The sequence below is a fragment of the Salmo salar genome, chromosome 14 (genome assembly GCF_965601325.2).
Source record: "Salmo salar chromosome 14, fSalSal1, whole genome shotgun sequence".
Classification (NCBI taxonomy): domain Eukaryota; kingdom Metazoa; phylum Chordata; class Actinopteri; order Salmoniformes; family Salmonidae; genus Salmo; species Salmo salar.
Window position 1 is genome coordinate 34,509,231 of NC_138304.1, and position 22,018 is coordinate 34,531,248.

General features: G+C 41.7%; 1 protein-coding gene across 1 annotated transcript; it reads left to right on the forward strand.

Moving 5' to 3' along the window:
• Positions 1–166: 166 nt before the first annotated feature.
• LOC106569331 (transmembrane inner ear expressed protein-like) lies at positions 167–20,435 on the forward strand. The gene is made up of 4 exons (XM_014140570.2): positions 167–549; positions 9,566–9,683; positions 18,099–18,248; positions 19,387–20,435. The coding sequence occupies exons 1-4, from the start codon at positions 433–435 to the stop codon at positions 19,518–19,520; spliced, it is 519 nt and encodes a 172-aa protein (XP_013996045.1). The 5' UTR covers positions 167–432; the 3' UTR covers positions 19,521–20,435.
• The last annotated feature ends 1,583 nt before the right edge of the window (positions 20,436–22,018 follow it).

Here is a 22,018-nt window from a genome sequence, read left to right on the forward strand (position 1 = left end):
TATCTCCTGTTCCCCAGACAGAGCAGTGTTATAACCTCCCTACCTCCCGTTCCTGGCAGAATGGGCTGTAAACTACACCGGTCCTATTCATTAATTAATGACCCTACCTGAAGGGGCTGGCTAGTGGCTCGTGGAGCTGTCTACAGGAAGACAGTGTGATGTGTTATAGTGGTCTATGGTGCTCTGTGTTGGGAGGAAGAAGAACAGGGGAGGAGAGGCAGAGGCAGTACACCAGATGAGAGGAGAGGACGCCCTCTTTCCTCTTCAGCACCCCTCTCTGACCATCAATCATCCAAGGACATTGTGGTCCTGTCCAGGGTAGCCTACAGCGCAACCACCCAGCCCAGCCACCCAGCCAGGCAGGCAGAAGAGAGGAGAGGAGAGAGGGGGCAAGGAGCTGTAGCCTTCAGGGAGAAAGCAAAGTGGAAAATAATGGCAGCCGGGGAACGGCCTTCTTCCTGTCCTCCTCTCCAGCCAGTGCTGCTGGGCTTGGGGCCAGCGCTGCTCTCCTGCATCTCCACTGTATTCTCCCAGGTCCCAGATCCAGAGGTAAGAATGTGTTTGTTCATACACGTCTTTGTCCACTGGTTGAGGCTCATCATCGGGTTACTGCTTACGGAGGTCTGTCACACTCGCTCCCTCCCCTGTTTATAGGTTGGTTGCTTGTTTTCATGTGATTAATGAATGTGGCTTGTTTTCTATAGAGCTATAGTGTTGGGCGGCCCCTTAGACAATAGTCAATCTACATGTGTCGTAATGGGATACTTTGTGGTGGCGTTCTTCCTAGAGTAGCATGGCGAAGACGGGCCGTTGCAACATGCACAGACGTAGTGATAGCCATTTTCCCCCATTTGTATTTTCTAAAGCTGAGAGTGAAGCCGTAAGCAGCGGAATCAAACATGAAATACTGTAGCAGGCAGTTGAGAGCACCACGGCAGAATATAGAAGGGAGCTAATGCATTGTTTTGAAATGTGAGACTCCATGTTATACCACATACAGGGTGTTGTACAAAACAAGCAACACAATTCCATGCTAGATCAGAGAATAAACATGAAAGTTCTAGAAATGTCCGTCTTGATATAGTGACAACACATGCACTGTTATTGCTGATGGATACCCAGCCTGCTGATCGGGTGAACCATTTCCGTGTTGATATGCTGCACCAGCAGCGCCAGCAACATTTGTAGTTGGTGGGCGTTAGTGATGAAACCCTCCGATGAGGCAGAGTAGCTTTAATATTCATGTATATCCCTGACTTTGCTTCCATAGATCCAGAGTTTTCTCCTAGTTTTCCGAAGGTGGTCGCTCCATGTATTTGTATTTATCAGTCTCTGATATTCAAATGTTGATTTCAGAAGATTTTGGTATAGAGTTTAATAAAGAATAGGTGACAGATCCAGTAGGAAAAACTGATTCATGGATTCATGAATAAATATGAGCCATTTAAAAAAATATATTATTGATTGTAATGAAATTGGAATTTGGTGAACAAGGTCAATCATAACCCACTGTGCACAGATGTCATTTCAGCATCTAGTTTTGATTTACATTTGGTAAAGTTGTCAACTAACCTGAATTCACTGTGAAACCAACAAAAAATGTCACCATGTCATTGGATTTAGATTAAAAATTGGGTGAAAAAAAGACTAAATTCCCTTACGTTGATAACTTTTTTCAAATCCAATTAGTTTTCCATGTTGATTCAATGTTTTGTTCTTAATGTTTTGTATACTCAGTGTATTTTCATTCACTTAGGAGGTAGATTTCATTATGTTCAGAGAGGGAGCTAAATAATGGTAAATCTTAGAGGAAAATTATTATCATTTAGATAATAACAAGGAAAGAGAACCAGCATGCACATGACACCTATCCCAAATGATTTGAATTACAATACCCATGGGATGTATACTCGCTTGAAGAATGACATCCGGTTCAGTTTGAATATTCTCTCATGTACACTCTTAGAAAAAAGGGTTCCAAAAGGGTTCTTTGCGGAGGGATAGGGTTATTCTACCAAGAACCGTTTTGATCAGAAGAACCCTTTATGGAAGACAAGGGTTTTTTGTAAGGTAAAGGGTTCTACCTAAAACCTTTAACATCATAATAACTATTTTTGGAAGAAAGGGTTCTTTGATGATTCTTTAGAAGAGAAGAATGATTTAGAAGGCATGAAGGGTTATACATAGAACCATATATAATATTTCCCAGCATGCTCTATTGCAGGGAGATTTTCAGAATTGTTTGTTTACTGTAATACCTGTATCTGTGTTTTTGCATGTACAGTACATTGATTGGTTGATTGATGAATTGTTTAATTTCATCTGTTAGTAATTGGATTTATTGCACCAGTTACTGAGATGGTTGTTCCAGTTTAGATGATTGAGGTAGTCTCAGTATTCAACCTTCCCTACCCTGGCAGTCATTCTGAATGCAGTTTGCGGGTGATTAACATTTCCACTTGTTGGATATCCTAACTCTGGCTGGATTCTAATAGAAATTACACATCACTTTATAAGCCAGTATAATGTGACTTGTAGGCCTGATGTGGCCTGTAAACCAGGAGATTCCTAACACCACTGTCACGGTCGTGATAATGGACGGACCAAGGTGCAGCGTGTGTTGAGTTCCACATCTTTATTTGCAGTGAAAACTTAAACGAAAAACAATAAACATACAACGAATGTGAACTACATGGTGCTGAATACACTCATACAAAACAATATCACATAAAGCAAGTGGGAACAAATGACAACTTAAGTATGATCCCCAATCAGAGACAATGATAAACAGCTGCCTCTAATTGGGAACCATACTAAAACACCAACATAGAAATATAATGACTAGAACACCCCCGAGTCACGCTCTGACCTATACACCATAGAGAACCCACAGCCACTGTGTTAGGGTATAACTAGGCCCTCAAAGAAAGGCCTTATGATGTACAGTTTGTAATATATTGTTATAACTAATTACATTTTTAAGGCTAATAAGGCTGGTGGAACCATTCACAGAGGGTTCTAGGAAGAATCCTCCTAAGATAAAAGGGTTCTCAGTAGAACCTTTCATAGAGGATACTGGGGATTCTTTGAAGGACCCTACATAGAGGGTTCTGGATAGAACCCTCTGCAAAGGGTTCTACCCAGCACCAAAAAGGGTTCCCCAATGGGGACAAGCCAAAGAACCCTGTATGGTTCTACTTAGAAAAAAAATATGTTAAGAGTGTGTTCATTTTATGGCATAAAGTCAGAATTATCTCAACTAAGCCTTTCATGAATCAGGTTTGACATCAAAAATTCAACAACCACAGCAACTGCAAGCTGCAGCCAGAGTCAACTCTCCCAGTGGTTCTGAGTTGTCTCAATATGTTTACCAAAGTTATCTGGCTCATCTACTAATCCCACCACATCAAATAGGATAGCGAGAAAGACATTTTAGCATTACATAATCATGTTGAAATACTATGAATTCACTACTTTGAATTAAAGGCAGCAGAGTTACAATCTGTTTCCCCCCCTAAAGTGGCATTACACTCTGGAGTAAAGTCATGTCAGGCTACAAACAATTTTCATCAAAAATCCATTATTAGTTTTTGGTTTGGCAACAGGCTGATGGCCTTGGCAGATAGAACACATACTCATACGGTACACTGCTGATATTTGGAGATTGGCTGAGAAGTCAGACAAGGTTAGGCCCATGACATCTTGTTAACATGCTGACTCACCAAAGCCAATCAGCTCTAACACGCAGCTCCCAACTGAGGCCAAACACTCGGCCCTGTAAGACCCTGGCTGAGTGTGAAATGGAACCCTATTCCCTGTACAGAGCCCTAGGGCCCTGGTCAAAAGTAATACACTATGTAGGGAATAGATGGGCTTTGGTCAAAGGTAGTGCACTGTATTATGGGGAATTGGGTGTCATTTCGGACGCACCACTGTCAGTCACACTGAGATGAGAGACAACATGGCAATAATACTGTAACGGGGTGAGTGACTGGTTGCCGGAAAGTCAGGCGCAGGAGAGCAGAGATGGGTGATAACAGGAGAACTTTAATATACACCCTGGCCCAAAGGCACAGGCGAGGCAGCACAAAGCACAACCACGGTAACATGAACCGGATTAAACAAAACAAACAAACCTAGGTTTGAAACAAACCTAGCGCAAGCCAGCCTGTAGCGTAACACCCTACACAAAGAACAATTCCACACACAGACATGGGGGAAACAGAGGGTAATATACATTTAGTCTGATGAAGGAATGTGAAGCAGGTGTGCGGGAAAACAAGACAAAACAAATGGAAAATGAAAGGTGGAGCGGCGATAGCTAGAAGACCGGTGACTTCAACCGCCGAATGCCGCCCGAACAAGGAAAGGGACCGACTTCGGTGGAAGTCGTGAAAAATACTGAGAAAAATTACATAACAATTCAAAGAATTACAATTCTCTTATAAAATATACAGTACCTCAAGGCAATGGTCTTTCAGCATGTATGCTGTCTAGAAGAGTTTGGCCCAGAGTCATTTCCTACATATGATTTTATTTGTTGGTCAATCCACCAAATACTAAAGAACACATCTACATAAATAACAATGGCTTCAAGATGTACAATAATCCATGTTTTGATAATGTCATAGTTGTACATTGTTCCCATCCTGTTTATTGACTGTTATATTACATTTCACCCAAAGGAGGCTGGTGAGGGAATAATTAATGGAATGGAGTGAATGAATTGAATGGTATCAACCCCATGAAAACCAGGTGTTTGATGTGTTTGAGACCATTCCATTCATTCTGTTCCAGCCATTAATATGAGCCTGTCCTCCCCATTTAAAGTGCCACCAGCCACCACTGAAATTTGCACCGTTGGTCAAATGCACATCTGTAATATTCCATCCTGGTCATTATTGGAAAAGCACAGATACTTCACTACCTCCCTGTCAAGTTGAATCAAAAAAAGGTTTTTTGCTGAAAGGATATTATTCTTCCATTAATTATTTTTTTATTTTTTTTATTTCACCTTTATTTAACCAAGTAGGCCAGTTGAGAACAAGTTCTCATTTACAACTGCGACCTGGCCAAGATAAAGCAAAGCAGTGCGACACAAACAACAACACAGAGTTACTCATGGAATATTTTATTTATTTATTTTTGTTTTTTATTTTATTTCACCTTTATTTAACCAGGTAGGCAAGTTGAGAACAAGTTCTCATTTACAACTGCGACTTGGCCAAGATAAAGCAAAGCAGTTCGAGACATATAACAACACAGAGTTACACATGGAGTAAAAAAAACATACAGTCAATAATACAGTAGAAAAATGAGTCTATATACAATGTGAGCAAATGAGGTGAGATAAGGGAGGTAAAGGCAATAAATAGGCCATGGTGGGGAAGTAAATACAATATAGCAATTAAAACACTGGAATGGTAGATTTGACAGTAGATGAGTGTGCAAAGTCAAAATACTGGGGTGCAAAGGAGCTAAATAAATAAAGTAGGGGAAGGGGTAGTTGTTTGGGCTATTTATAGATGGGCTATGTACAGGTGCAGTGATCTGTGAGCTGCTCTGACAATTGGTGCTTAAAGCTAGTGAGGGAGATAAGTGTTTCCCGTTTCAGAGATTTTTGTAGTTCATTCCAGTCATTGGCAGCAGAGAAGTGGAAGGAGAGGCGGTCAAAGTAGGAATTGGCTTTGGGGGTGACAAGTGAATGCGTTCTACGGGTGGGTGCAGCTATGGTGACCAGCGAGCAGAGATAAGGCGGGACTTTACCTAGCAGGGTCTTATAGATGACCTGGAGCCAGTGGGTTTGGCGACGAGTATGAAGCGAGGGCCAGCCAACGAGAGCGTACAGGTCGCAGTGGTGGGTAGTATATGGGGCTTTGGTGACAAAACGGATGGCACTGTGATAGACTGCATCCAATTTGTTGAGTAGGGTGTTGGAGGCTATTTTGTAAATGACATCGCCAAAGTCGAGGATCGGTAAGATGGTTAGTTTTACAAGGGTATGTTTGGCAGCATGAGTGAAGGATGCTTTGTTGTGAAATAGGAAGCCAATTCTAGAATTAACTTTGGATTGGAGATGTTTTATGTGTGTCTGGAAGGAGAGTTTACAGTCTAACCAGACACCTAGGTATTTGTAGTTGTACACATGTTCTAAGTCAGAACCGTCCAGAGTAGTGATGTTGGACGGGCGGGCAGGTGCAGGCAGCGATTGGTTGAAGAGCATGCATTTAGTTTTACTTGTATTTAAGAGCAGTTGGAGGCCACGGAAGGCGAGTTGTATGGCATTGAAGCTCGTCTGGAGGGTTGTTAACACAGTGTCCAATGAAGGGCCAGAAGTACATAGAATGGTGTCATCTGCGTAGAGGTGGATCAGAGACTCACCAGCAGCAAGAGCGACATAGAGTGTCACCCCCTTTGAAGAGGGGGATCACCGCGGAAGCTTTCCTATCTTTAGGGATCTCGGACGATACAAAATAGAGGTTGAACAGACTGGTAATAGGGGTTGCAACAATGGCGGTGGATCATTTTAGAAAGAGAGGGTCCAGATTGTCTAGCCCAGCTGAATTGTACGGGTCCAGATTTTGCAGCTCTTTCAGAACATCTGCTATCTGGATTTGGGTGAAGGAGAAGCTGGGACGGCTTGGGCAAGTAGCTGCGGGGGGTGCGGAGCTGTTGGCCAGGGTTGGGGTAGCCAGGAAGAAAGCGTGGCCAGCCGTAGAGAAATACTTATTGAAATTCTCGATTATCGTGGATTTATCGGTGATGACAGTGTTTCCTAGCCTCAGTGAGGTGGGCATCTGGGAGGAGGTGCTCTTATGAATGTTTCTAATATTGCACTCTGAATTAAATAAAAACAATGTAATTTTTCACATGAAAATCACATTTGCTTGACAGTCATCTGAAGTAAGTGTTTTGGCTTTTTCCCAGATGTATTGTTCTATAAACCGTCTTCCCATTTCAGTGTGAGATTAGATTATTTACAACGGCAGAAAACATAATAAGTGTCCGTGTCCTGACCCATCACGTATTTATCAGTAGACATGAACTATGGGGCTAGATTAAACCAATGATTTGTATACACACTAGTTGACTGATAGGGGGCGCTGTGTTGAAACCACCATGACTCAATCATGGCACTGATCACACCATTGTAAAAAATTATTTTGGAAAAAATAGAAATGCATTTATTAATGTCTGCATTCGTTTTTGCCACATCTATTGCATTACAGACAACTTAATGCATACTTTTAAATTGCATTATGTGAGATAAACATAAAAAAATGCACAAATATTTTTTTCTCCTTAAAGTACGTATATTCTTTTTGATTACTAACGCTACTGTCCCCACTACAACAAAAAAACACTTAAAAACATGTAATTTGGTCCTTGAAAGAATTAATTGAAATACTGTAGAATTCCATTCATTCCTATGGAGGACTGCTCCTGCTGGGGAGTGCCAATATGGCCGACCGGTGGCTTCAAAGCCTCTCAATAGCATACATAATACATAGCGTCAGCAATCCAGAGTTTATATATAGTGCATTCGGAAAGTCTTCAGACTCCTTCCCTTTTTCCACATTTTGCTACATTACACCGTTATTTTAAAATGGATTAAATAAAACATTTTCCTCATCAATCTAGAAACAATACCCAATATTGACAAAGCGAAAACAGGTTTTTAGAAATTTTTGCAAATGTGTAAAAAAGAACATGAACATGATTTGGAAAGGCACACACCTGTCTATATAAGGTCCCACATTTGACAGTGCATGTCAGAGCAAAAACCAAGCCATGAGGTCGAAGGAATTGTCCGTAGAGCTCCGATACAGGATTGTGTCGAGGCATAGATCTGGAGAAGGGTACCAAAACATTTCTGCAGCATTGAAGGTCCCCAAGAACACAGTGGCCTCCATTATTCTTAAATGGAAGAAGTTTGGAACCACAAGACTCTTCCTTGAGCTGGCTGCCCGGCCAAACTGAGCAATCGGGGGAGAAGGGCCTTGGTCAGTGAGGTGACCAAGAACCCGATGGTCACTCTGATAAAGCTTCAGAGTTCCTCTGTGGAGATGGGAGAACCTTCCATAAGGACAACCATCTCTGCAGCACTCCACCAATCAGGCCTTTATGGTAGAGTGCCCAGATGGAAGCCATGAGAAATAAGATTCTCTAGTCTGATGAAACCAAGATTGAACTCTTTGGCCTGAATGCCATGTGTCACGTCTGGAGGAAACCTGGCACAATCCCTACAGTTAAGTATGCTGGTGGCAGCATCATGATGTGGGGATGTTTTTCAGCAGAAGGTACTGGGAGATGAGTCAGGATCAAGGGAAAGATGAGCTAGCGCTGAATTCCCCCATTTTCTCAAGACCTATCTGAAATAAAAACAAGTGTTGAAATGCGAATACTCAGACTAACACTATAACCTTCAACACTTTAGAGACTCTTTTTAGTCAGCAAAAAACATGCTTCCAATCATATCATATCAATATCTCAAAAACAATATCTTAAGATTGTTGTCACACTAAAGAAGGAGCATGTTCAGTTTAAAAGTGCCCTTTTCCTCTCCACCAAACAAACAGTGTTTGGATCCCTCTAATTAGGGGGAGAGTGCTTAATGTTTTCTTCCATTCACTCTTTGTGCCAAGATGTGTGATTCATTCTCCTCCATCAGTGCCATTCACTCAGTGAGGCAATTATTTGGTTTCCATTGTGTTCTTACAGTATTTCTCAGCATTCGGTAGCTTTCCAGGGCCTTATTTCCAACTTGAGTTTTCAGCAAAAGTTGGGTTAAGTCAACATAACATAACAAATTGGTGGGGAAAAAAATACTTAATACACATTCTAGTGTTTAAAGTGATTGGGTATGACACGACAAACATAAAGTTGCTCTTTGTCTATTTTGTTGCTTGTTGTTCAATGCTCTTGTTTTTTTCAATTGTTCTTATTCAGATAGTCATCATTCTATTTCTGTGAAAGGTGGTTGGGATTCAACCCATTGTTCTCTATTTTTGAGGCAATTTGTGAGGCAGATTAGATTTTTTTAGGCATGTGCTGGTAGCTCTCACAAGTGGCCTAAGGTTGATTGAGATATTCGGAATATGAAGGGGTCATGAGGGGTCACACCAGACTGGCATGTTCCACATTCTGCATGATCTACTAAATCCTATTTTTCAGGGTTTTATTCCAAGCCTATCTTCCCTGTTGTTTTCTCCCTAAACACACAGTGACATAAACTTCCCACTGGGCACAGACGTCAATTCAATGTCTATTCCATGTTGGTTCAACATCATTTCATAGAAAATTCAACCAGTGTGTGCCCAGTGGGTTGTTTTTTCCAATTCTGTATTTCCTCCAGTTGTCTTTCCACAATGTCTCTTCAGAAACTAAAAGGAAGCGAAAACTATTATTCTCTCAATCAGATTGATATTTGCTTCCATTGCGGTATTTTTTCAATTTGCATTAGACTAATTTATATGAAGATCCTCAAACTGCATAGTGATTTGAAGAGTACCTGTCTAGATTACACAATAAGTAACTAATGCACATTTTGACTCTTTTTCCTCAGCTTTTACCGACAGATCCCCCAAAGAAACCAGACCCAGTCACTTCAGAAACAGTCGTGTTCTGGGGACTGCGGTTATGGCAGGTTATTGGCATCTTCTCTATGTTTATTCTAGCAGTCAGTAAGTATTTCTCCAGACCTGTCATAATCGTGTGCCAGACTCATTCAAGATGATTTATGAGATGAGAATATTCACACATATTCACTTAAGTATCTATCAACCTCACATCAATTCTCCCTTCCAATTCTATTTACATAAATCACATTAATAAAATGTATTATACATCAGTCAGTTAGTCAGTTAGTTAGTTAGTCAATCAGTAGTCAGTCAGTCAGTCAGTTAGCTAGTTAGTCAGTCAGCCTGTTAGTCAGTCAGTCAGTCAGTAATTTAGTCATTCAGCCAGTTAGTTAGTCCATCAGTTAGTTAGTCACCCAGTTAGTTAGTCCATCAGTTAGTTAGTCAGTTAGTTAGTTAGTGAGTCAGCCAGTTAGTTAGTCCATCAGTTAGTTAGTCAGTTAGTTAGTTAGTGAGTCAGCCAGTTAGTTAGTCCATCAGTTAGTTAGTCAGTTAGTTAGTTAGTGAGTCAGCCAGTTAGTCCATCAGTTAGTCAATGTCAGTCAGTTAGTCAATTAGTCAGTGAATCAGTCAGTCAGATAATCAGTTAGTCAGTCAATTAGTCAGTCAGTTGGTTGGTCAGTCAGTCAGTCAGTCTGCAGTTAGTCAGTCAGTCAGTCAGTTAGATAGTTAGTCAGTCAGCAAGTTAGTTAGTCAGCCAGTTAGTCAGTCAGTCAGTCAGTCAGTCAATCATTTAGTCAGTCAGTCAGTTAGTTAGTTAGTCAGCCAGTTAGTTAGTCCATCAGTTAGTCAATTAGTTAGTCAGTCAGCCAGTTAGTCCGTCAGTTAGTCAATGTCAGTCAGTCAGTCAGTCAGCCAGTCAATTAGTCAGTCAGTTAGTCACTCAGTCGGTTAGTCAGTCGGTTAGTCAGTCAGTCAGTTAGTCAGTTAGTCAGTCAATCAGTTAGTCAGTTAATCAGTCAGTCAGTCAGTTAGTCAGTTAGTTAGTCAGTCAGTCTGCAGTTAGTTAGTCATCAGTCAGTCAGTCAGTGAATTAGTCAGTCAGTCAATCATTCAGTCAGTTAGTCAGTCAGTCACTTAGTCAGTCAGTCAGTCAGTCAGTCAGTCAGTCAATTAGTCAGTTAGTTAGTCAGTCGTTTAATCAGTCAGTCAGCCAGTCAGTTAGTCAGTAAGTCAGTCAGTCAGTCGGTTAGTCAGTCAGCCAGTCAGGCAACTAGTCAGTAAGTCAGTCAGTCAGTCAGTTAGTTAGTCAGTTAGTCAATCAGTCAGTCAGTCAGTCAGTCAGTTATTTAGTCAGTCAGTTAGCCAGTCAGTCAATTAGTCAATCAGGTAGTCAGTTAGTCAGTCAGTTAGTCAGTCAGTTAATTAGTCAGTCAGTCAGTCAGTTAGTCAGTCATTTAGTCAGTCATTTAGTCAGTCAGTCAGTCAGTCAGTCAGTCAGTCAGTTAGTCAGTCAGTTAGTCAGTCAGTCAATTAGTCAGTTATTTAGTCAGTCAGTCAGTCAGTTAGTCAGTCATTTAGTCAGTCAGTCAGTCAGTCAGTCAGTTAGTCAGTCAGTCAGTCAGTTAGTCAGTCAGTCAGTTAGTCAGTCAGTCAATTAAGGCACAATGCCACAGCTCAGCTACAGTGGGTATCATAAGTATCCACACCCCTTTTCACATTTTGTTGCATTACAAAGTGGGATTGAAAAATTAAATGATAGGGATTGAATGATTTTCTAAGGACTACTCTTTTCTCTGTCCCCCATACGAACAACTTGTTGAAAGCCGCATGAAGAAAGGCATTGAAAGTTAAAAGATGGGTAACAATAACAAATAACACATTGAATATACTCCTGCTTCCTGTTTACAAACAAAAGCTCAAACAGGAAGTACCCATGAGGCGCTCCGTAGAGAGCATCGACGAGCTAACCACCTCCAGCTTCATCAGGAAATGTATCGCCAATGTTGTCCTCACAGTAAAGGTTCACTGCTCCACAACCAAAAGCCCTGGATTAACACAGAGGCATGCAATACGTTTAAGGACAGAACTACTGCACACAGGGCTATCGCAGCCAACCCAGAGGCTATGACTGAGGACACGAATGCGTACAAGAAGTCCCGCAACGACCTCTGCAGAGCCATCAAACAGGCAGAAGGACAATATAGGAACAAGGTGGAATCCGATTACACCGGCTCCAACACCTGACGCATGTGGCAAGGGCTACAGTCCATTACGGATTACAAAGGAAGACCTAGCCGTGATCTTCCCAACAATGTCTCTCTACCAGATGAACTCAATGCGTTTTATGCACGCTTCAACAAAAAACAACACCAAGCCTCTTCTCCCTCAGGAGGCTGCAACTATTTGGCATGGCCCCAAAGATCCTCAGGAAGTTTTACAGCTGCACCATAAAGAGCATCCTGACTGGTTGTATTACCATCTGGTATGGCAACTGCACCGCCCTCAACAGGAAGGCCCTACAGAGGGTGATGCGGACGGCCCAGCGCATCACTGGGGGTGATTCTCAAGCCATCCAGTACGTACATGCCAGACAGTGTCTGAGAAAGGCTCAAAGAATTGCCAAACACTCCAGCCACCCAAAACATTGACTGTTCTCCATACTCCATAGCATCAATGCTCAGAGCAACATACTCCTAAACAGCTTCTATCCCCTGGCAATAAGACTGTTAAATGGCTAACAGCTGCTGCTCTCTATCTCCCACAGACTATCCACACCAGCTCTATGCCCACTCTGGCACAAACACCTTCACTGTCACACTTGTGTTTGTTTCTTTTCTTTTTTTTTTTAAATAATTTTTTTGACCCCAATTTCATTATATCCAACTGCGATCCAATTACAATCTTGTCTCATCGCTGCAACTCCCCAACGGGCTAGGGATAGGCGAAGGTCGAGTCATGTGTGCTCCGAAACATGACCCGCCAAACCACGCTTCTTAACACCCGCCCGCTTAACCCGGAAGCCAACTGCACCAACGTGTTGAAGGGAAACACCACTCAACTGATGACCGTTGTCAGCCTGCAGGCGCCCAGCCTGCCACAAGGAGTCGCTAGAGCGCGAAGAGCCAAGTAAAGCCTCCTCGGCCAAACCCTCCCCTAACCTGGACGACGTTGAGCCAATTGTGCGCCGCCCTGTGGGACTCCCGATCACGGCCGGTTGTGACACAGCTTGGGATCAAACCCAGGTCTGTAGTGACACCTCAAGCACTGTGATGCAGTTCCTTAGACCGCTGCGGCACTCGGGAAGCCCCACTTTTGTGTACTTAAAAAAATATATACACTATCATTCAAAAGTTTGGGGTCACTTATAAATGTCCTTGTTTTGAAAGAAAAGCACATTTTTGGGCCATTAAAATAACATCAAATTGATCAGAAATACAGTGTAGACATTGTTAATGTTGTATATGACTATTGTAGCTGGAAATGGCAGATTTTTTTAATGGAATATATACATAGGCGTACAGAGGCCCATTATCAGCAACCATCACTCCTGTGTTCCAATGGCACGTTGTGTTAGCTAATCCAAGTTTATAATTTCAAAAGGCTAATTGATCATTAGAAAACCCTTTTGCAATTATGTTAGCACAGCTGAAAACTGTTGTCCTGTTTAAAGAAGCAATAACACTGGCCTTCTTTAGACTAGTTGATTATCTGGAGCATCAGCATTTGTGGGTTCGATTACAGGCTCAAAATGGCCAGAAACAAAAAACTTTCTTCTGAAACTTGTCAGTCTATTCTTGATCTGAGAAATGAAAGCTTTTCCATGCGAGAAATAGCCAAGAAACTGAAGATCTCATACAACGCTGTGTACTACTCCCTTCACAGAACAGCGCAAACTGGCTCTAACCAGAATAGAAAGAGGAGTGGGAGGCCCCGGTGCACAACTGAGCAAGAGGACAAGTACATTAGAGTGTCTAGTTTGAGAAACAGACGCCTCACAAGTCCTCAACTGGCAGCTTCATTAAATAGTACCCGCAAAACATCAGTCTCAATGTCAACAGTGAAGAGGCGACTCCGGGATGCTGGCTTTCTAGGCAGAGTTCCGCTGTCCAGTGTCTGTGTTTTTTTGCTCATCTTAATCTTTTCTTTTTATTGGCCAGTCTGAGATATGGCTTTTTCTTTGCAACTCTGCCTAGAAGGCCAGCATCCCGGAGTCGCTTCTTCACTGTTGACATTGAGACTGGTGTTTTGTGGGTACTATTTAATGAAGTTGCCAGTTGAGGACTTGTTGGGCGTCTGAAACAGGTTAAAGAAGGATTTTTAAGCCTTGAGACAACTAAGACATTGTGCACGTTTACCATTCAGAGGGTGAATGGGCAAGACAAAAGCTTGAAGTGCCTTTTAATGAAATATTGTAGTAGGTGCCAGGCACACCGGTTTGTGTGAAGAATTGCAACATGGGCGAGCATCCCTGTAGATTGCTTTCAACACCTTGTAGAGTCCATGCCCCTACGAATTGAGGCTGTTCAGAGGGCAAAAGGGGGAGCAAGTCAATATTAGGAAGCTGTTCTTAATGTTTTGTACACTCAGTATATATTATTATTACTATCATTACATTGTTGGGAAAGAGCTCTTAAGGTAAGAATTTCACTGTACTGTTTTACAGCTGTTGTATCCTGTGCACGTGACAAATAAACGTAGAACTTGAAACTTTGAAACCTGAAGTTAATAATTATGCTGTGGATGATGTATTAAACTACACAGACACATCAAAGATACAGTCCTCCTTTTGAACTGAGCTGTAGGACAGGATGGAAACTTCTCAGGGATGTCACTATGAGGCCATTGGTGATTTTAAAACAGATACAGAGTTCAATGGCTGTGATGGGAGAAAACTGAGGATGGATAAAAAAACATTGTAGTGACTCCTAAATGACAGAGTGAAAAAAATTATACAGAATAGAAATAATCTAAAACATGCATCCTATATGCAACAAGAGACCAATGTAATGATGCAAAAAAACATGGGAAAGGAATGTACTTATTGGCCTAAATGCAAAGCCTTATGTTTGGTGCAAATCCAACAGAATACATCACTGAGTAACTGCCACCTTATTTTCAAGCATGGTGGTGGCTGCATCATTGTATGTGTTTGCTTGACATCGGCAACGACTGGGGAGTATTTCAGGATAAAAATAAATGGGAGAGAGCTAAGCGTCGGCAAAATCCTAGAGGAAAATCTGCTTCAGTCTGCTTTACACCAGACACTGTGAGAGGAATTTCACCTTTAAGCAGGACAATAACCTACTGTACAACACAAGGCCACATCTACATTGGAGTTGCTTACCAAGAAGACAGTGAATGTTCCTGCTTGGCTAAGTCAGCAAGACAAAGGAGCTGATCGTGCACCAAGTCTGGAACCAACGGGATCCTCAATAGCTTCTACTCCCAATTCATAAGACTGCTAAACAAGATTGCTAAATAGCTAATCAAATGGCTAGCCGGATTAACTGCATTGACCATGTTTGCATTAACTCTCCTACACTGACTCTATGCACACACACTGGACTCTAACAAAACACACTCACAAATACTTACACTGACACCCCAACAAACACATACACACCTGAACACATACATTTTTTCACTCTCTCTCCTGCACTGACTATGCACACACACTGGACTCTACCCACACGCTCACACATACTTACATAGACAACCTAACACACACATACGCCCAAACACACACACAACACGCACAGACAAGCATACTGACACCACACACACAGTCACACACACAGACATACTTTCACACTCACCACATACGTTGCTGCTAATGTTTATTATCTATCCTGTTGCATAGTCACTTTACCGCTACCTGTACATAGCTACCTCAATTACCTCGTACCACTACACATCGACTCGGTACTGGTACTCCCTGCTTTTTTTACTCATTATTTTTATTCATTATTCAGTGTATTTATTTCTCGTGTCACTCTGTGTATATATATATATATACAGTTGAAGTCGGAAGTTTACATACACCTTATCCAAATACATTTAAACTCAGTTTCTCACAATTCCTGACACTTAATCCTAGTAAAAATTCCCTGTCTTAGGTCAGTTAGGATCACCCCTTTATTTTAAGAATGTAAAATGTCAGAATAACAGTAGAGAGAATGATTTATTTCAGCTTTTATTACTTTCATCACATTCCAAGTGGGTCAGAAGTTTACATACACTAAATTAGTATTTAGTAGCATTGCCTTTAAATTGTTTAACTTGGGTCAAACATTTTGGGTAGCTTCCCATGGTTGGGATGGTGTTGTTCAGCTTGCAAGCGTCCCCCTTTTTCCTCGAAACATAACGATGGTCATTATGGCCAAACAGTTCTATTTTCGTTTCATCAGACCAGAGGACATTTCTCCAAAAAGTACGACCTTTGTCCCCATGTGCACTTGCAAACCGTAGTCTGGCTTTTTTTTATGGCGGTTTTGGAGCAGTGGCTTCTTCCTTGCTGAGCGGCATTTCAGGTTAAGTCGATATAGGACTAGTTTTACTGTGGATATAGATACTTTTGTACCTGTTTCCTCCAGCATCTTCACAAGGTCCTTTGCTGTTGTTCTGGGATTGATTTTCACTTTTCGCACCAAAGTACGTTCATCTCTAGGAGACAGACCATGTCTCCTTCCTGAGCGGTATGACGGCTGCGTGGTCCCATGGTGTTTATACTTGCGTACTATTGTTTGTACAGATGAAACAACAAACAAAAAACTTTTGACCAGTAGTTTATATATTTTATCTTTAACTTTTCATTGTTGGAAAAGGACCCGTAAGTCAGCATTTCACTTTTTGTCTTCACCTGTTGTTACAAAGCATTTCATTTGAAGTTACAGTTTTAAATCTGCTTGAAAATCGATGGAAAGACTTAAAAATTGCTGTCTAGCCTTGATCCCCAACACCTTGACCAAACTTGAAGATTTTTTTCAAGAATAATGGGCAAATATTGCACAACTCACAGAAGCAGTTAGCTGCCAAAGGTGTTTTGAACACATATTGACTCAGGGGGGTGAATAGTTATCTAATTAAGGGTATATTAGTGTTTTGTTTTCATTAATCTAAGAGAAATGTTAGAATTTTTCTTCCACTTTGACATTAGTGAATATTTCGTGTAGATCATTGTCAAAAAATGACATTTAAATCCACTTTAATCCCACTTTGTAACACAAAATGTGATGAAATTCAAGGGGGTTGAATGCTTATGATAGGCAAAGTATTTGGCTTTATGGTCCAACTGGTTTGCATACTGAACAGATATATTGCATGATGCATGGAGAGGCGAATGTGTAATTTGTTGTTTAATTGTGAGATGCAGGGCTTTAGACCTTAGCCAAGTTAAACTGAACTCCATGATGTATTTCACATCAACAGAGTTGAGCAGCAACTAGTGTGGGCGGACTGGAGCTCCTACATCACATAGAAGTTTGTATAAAAAACAATGGATTTCAGGCCTCCCGAGTGACGCAGTGGTGTGTGCCACTAGAGATTCTGGGTTTGAGTCCAGACTCTGTCGCAGCTGGCCACAACCGGGAGACCCATGGATCGGCGCAAAATTGTCCCAGAGTCGTCCGGGTTAGGGGAGGGTTTGGCTGGCAGGGATGTTCTTGTCCCATCGTGCACTAGCGACTCCTGTGGCGGGCCGGGCTCAGTACACACTGACACGGTCACCAGGTGTACGCTGTTTCCTCCGACACATTGGTGCGGCTGGTGGGCATTGTGTCAAGAAGCAGTGCAGCTTGGTTGGTTTGTGTTTCGGAGGATGCACAGCTCTCGACCTTCGCCTCTCCTGAGTCCGTATGGGAGTTGCAGCGATGAGACAAGACTGTAACTACCAATTGGATTCCATGAAATTGGGGAGAAAAAGGGTAAAAGTAAAACATTATAATTTATAAATACTATGGATTTCAGCACCCAAGAACAGTACTCAATTACACGGGACAATGTGTGGAGTTGAGTTTTACTTGGCTAAAGAGACGTTGGTCTCAATGGGACTCCGCTAAAATAAAGGTAAAATAAATACCATGGTCCTGTAATATTATATGCGCTGAACTGTCATGGTGGTTACTATGAGGGAGGGTTCCAAATGGTAATGGCATCGTCTGTTTGTGATTTTTTATCAAACCACATGATGCATGGTTCAATAAGAGGTGGAGGACAGCAATTACACTTCACAAGACAAAGATGGCATTCTAGTTTAGTGATAATCCATTAGACATCTATACAGTAATAGTTTACCATGTCATGACAGAGCCCAAATCAACAAAAAGGAAAATAGTCTGATAACAGCGGATAATGAAGTGTCACTTATACAGTTATATAATAGCTGTAATGTAACACAGTTGAGTAGTGTCTAATTCAAAATGTCTTCAGATGTACATCAGAAACACATAACATTCCACATAGAAAATACTATTATATTTTATCTTTCTCTCTTTGTCTCCCTCTTTCTCCATTTGTAAGTCATCACCCTATGCTGCATCTTCAAATGCCGTATCCCCAGGACGAAGAAGGAGATTGAGGCGCGACATGCTCAGAGAGTAGCAGCTAAGGACTACGCCAACACACTGGAGACAGTGCCTCCTCTCAACGAGCTCACAGAGATCCCAGGAGGTAAGTAGGCTAAAGCTCCTCTCAGAATCTCCTCAAGAATACTATGGTGCACATTATAGAAAATACCTTCTGCCCATGACAAAAGTCCTAAGGAGTTAGTTGTGGTGTACATTTTACGACATCCCTACTACTCTCTATGACAAAGTCCGTAGGAGGCAGGTGCGGTGTACATTTTAAGTCATCCTTTCTCCCTGTGACAAATGTCCCTACTCTCTTTGAACTACATTATAACTTTACAAATGGAAAAAAAGTCACACTCATCTCTCCTTGGTGAAATAAATCCACAGCAAGGAGAAAATTAAGTGCGAGGTGTGCATCCTTTATTTACTTACATTACTCTAAGAACTACTCTGACAGGCAACTGCTGAGCGAGTTCTGGATGCTATTAATGAAATACCACCTGCTAGGCCTGTTTATACAGTAGGAGAATCATAGCTGTTTGACTTGGCACACTAACAAGACTGGGCCCCTGACAGCTTTTGTATTAATTCATTTGATGTTTCTCTCAGATTTCATCATATTATGCTAATGGTCATCACTTCCAATCATTCGAAGCTACGATATGTTTTCTCTCATTTCCGACGGATAACAAGCAGCACAAAATCACACACCTCTGTCTGAATCTCTCTGGATACAAATGGTGTTTTGAATTTGTTTAATGTGCCATATTTTCCCTGTCCTATCTGACTGAAGATGTAGATGGAGTCAACATAGACATATAGTCTTGGAGATACAAACACACTCTGGATTAATGAATACAGGATATTCAAAGTTTCATTGACTTTACATTAAAGCTTTTTCCTCTTCTATGTCAGGGTCTGTCTCCTTTGCAACTGTTCTAACTTTCATGCCTTCCCTTTGGCTTCTTCCTCCCTCAATCCTTCATCTTCCAACCCTATCCCTTCCATTTTACCTGTACCATTCCTCTCCAAACCCTGTCTTTCCTCCTCTCTTCCTTGTGTTCCTCTCTCTCTTCCTCTTCACTATCCTCTTTCTCTTCATCCTCCCTCTTTTCCTCCTCATCCTCCCTGACCTCCTCTTCCTACTCTCTATCCTCACACTCGTCTTCCACTCTATCCTCCCTCTCTTCCTCCCCCTCATCCTTCTCCATGTCTGCCTCTTCATCCTGTCCCTCCAGTGCTCCTAGACACTTCATCCCTCCCGACAGTCTCTGAGCAGGTCGAGGCTCGCAGCGCCAGCAGCAGCCAGCTCCCAGTGGTGAGAGAGGAGGAGGAGCTCACTGGCCCCCTCACTCAGCCTGAGACTGGATGACTTTCCTCCCTCCTTCTCCTCCTTCTGGTCCCCCTCACTCAGCCTGAGACTGGATGACTTTCCTCCCTCCTTCTCCTCCTTCTGGTCCCCCTCACTCAGCCTGAGACTGGATGACTTTCCTCCCTCCTTCTCCTCCTTCTGGTCCCCCTCACTCAGCCTGAGACTGGATGACTTTCCTCCCTCCTTCTCCTCCTTCTGGTCCCCCTCACTCAGCCTGAGACTGGATGACTTTCCTCCCTCCTTCTCCTCCTTCTGGTCCCCCTCACTCAGCCTGAGACTGGATGACTTTCCTCCCTCCTTCTCCTCCTTCTGGTCCCCCTCACTCAGCCGGAGACTGGATGACTTTCCTCCCTCCTTCTCCTCCTTCTGGTCCCCCTCACTCAGCCTGAGACTGGATTACATCCATCCCTCCGTTTCCTATTTCTTCTCAACTTCTCTCTCTCCACATTCCTATTTATGTTCTGACAAAATGGGCAATCCACTAGAGGGAATATTGGAGCACGCAGCTCAGCAATCAGTAATTCACAAAAAAGGAATGAATAGCTGAATAGAATAGTTCATTGAGTAGCTCAGCGTTCGTCATTACTTCCCAGAAAGAATGACTTGGAGATTGTTGAGAATATTGCCTGCTTAAGAGTTACAATTTTAGGTGTTAAGTACTTGAAATGGGTTTTCACTATTTCCTCATCTGCTCTTTGTTGATATACTCATCCTTGTCGATCACACATTGACTGTACATTGGACACAGAACTGCAAGTTCCGTATCTGGTAGCCAACTGTGGATTATGAAAAAATGTAGATTAATCTTTAAGGCTTCTGTCAGTGATGTTGCATGTCTATGCCTGTCATTCGTTCTTTTTCCTTCTCTTCCTCAATCTGTAAGCTTGGCTTTGAATAAATATAGCTTCCCTTTTATGCAAGCTTATACAGTAACACCCGTGATAACCAACCCTGGTCCTGGAGAGCTACAAGGTACTCAGGCTTTTTCTCAACCTAGAACCAACAATGTCTTAACTGTAAGTCGAATCGCATGTTTTAGTGTTGAAAAAATGCCTGCACACCGTGTGTAGATCATCCAGGTCTAAGGTTGGTAGCCACTGACAAACTGTACTTGTTGTGTTATCTTTGTCTTGTTTCTGCACATGCCTTCTGTCCTATCGAAGTATCACACATGTTTACATGGGTATACATGGGTCTAAAATACATATATATATATATATATATATATATATATATATATATATATATATATATATATATATAATGCACAATATCAGTACTATACCACAATATCGGTATTATTATTTTTACAATACCATGAACAAAATGATGCTTTTTGGGGACGGACTCTGTATTTGGACTGCTACCATAATGAGTGTGTCAGTCAGAGACAAGCTTAATCCATGAGAGAAATCATAATCTCCATGAAAGAGAACATAATGTCACATCCAGCTGTATATTATAATGCAGCATAAGGGGATACTGGATCTAATATGCAGTTATTTACGCAGCAAAACCTCTGCAGTCAACATATAAGTAGTTAACCATGTGCAGCGAGAGAGAGAGAGAAAGGCTGTGTGGCAATTATAAATGGAAAGGATTAACAGATATGGTTTATAATCGTGGAGACTCATGAACCCCACACAGCTGTCTGTTTACCCCGGGATTCATCCAAGCCTAACCTTTAAGAATCCATTCTGGGCATTGACCACAATGTTGAACCAAATAACAGTCTTCATCCTTAAACTATCTAGGCTCCGATTCCGATCTGATTTAAGCGTGCGTAAATGGAACGTTGTTCCCTTTGTATGCACTTTTCTCTCAACGCGTATTCTGACCTTGAATTTAAGCATGAGAATAGCATGCTATTTACCCGCTATTCATTTGGGGTGGAGAATTAAGAAATTAAGGTGTGGCGGTGGTGTGTCTACAGATAAACCGTATTCTGACCTTGATTTCATTCCCTCATAATTCCACCACATTTAGTAAGGAAACCATGACTTAAGGTTGAGCGAACCTGCCGGTTTCACGTGGGAAAAGCATCTACTTTCTTATAGAAATAACAGCATTCTCTATGCACTGTAATTTATACATTGATAAGAGCTATTGATATGAGCTAGGTAAATTAGTAATCCGTTTTGGAGAAGGGGATTGTAAATACATAGCAATTGTTTTAAATGATTATTCCTTATGATCCCTGGAGATGAATGCGAAACCAGCCATATGGAAGCAAACTGAAAATCAGTTCACAACGAATGGACCTTTGTCATACAGTTCCATGATTAGTGAAAATTAGGGTAGATTTATAGGACCACCCTTATTGTACAATTCTTTCCACCTTCCAATATTTAATGGATTGAACTTGAATATGACAACATTCAGGATGAATCATACCACTGTATTTTGAATCCATCAATATATTTTGTGCGTAAAGGCGCTCCAAACATTTTTCTTTAATGATTCATACATACAGTACTTTCCTAACCCTAAAATGTGCC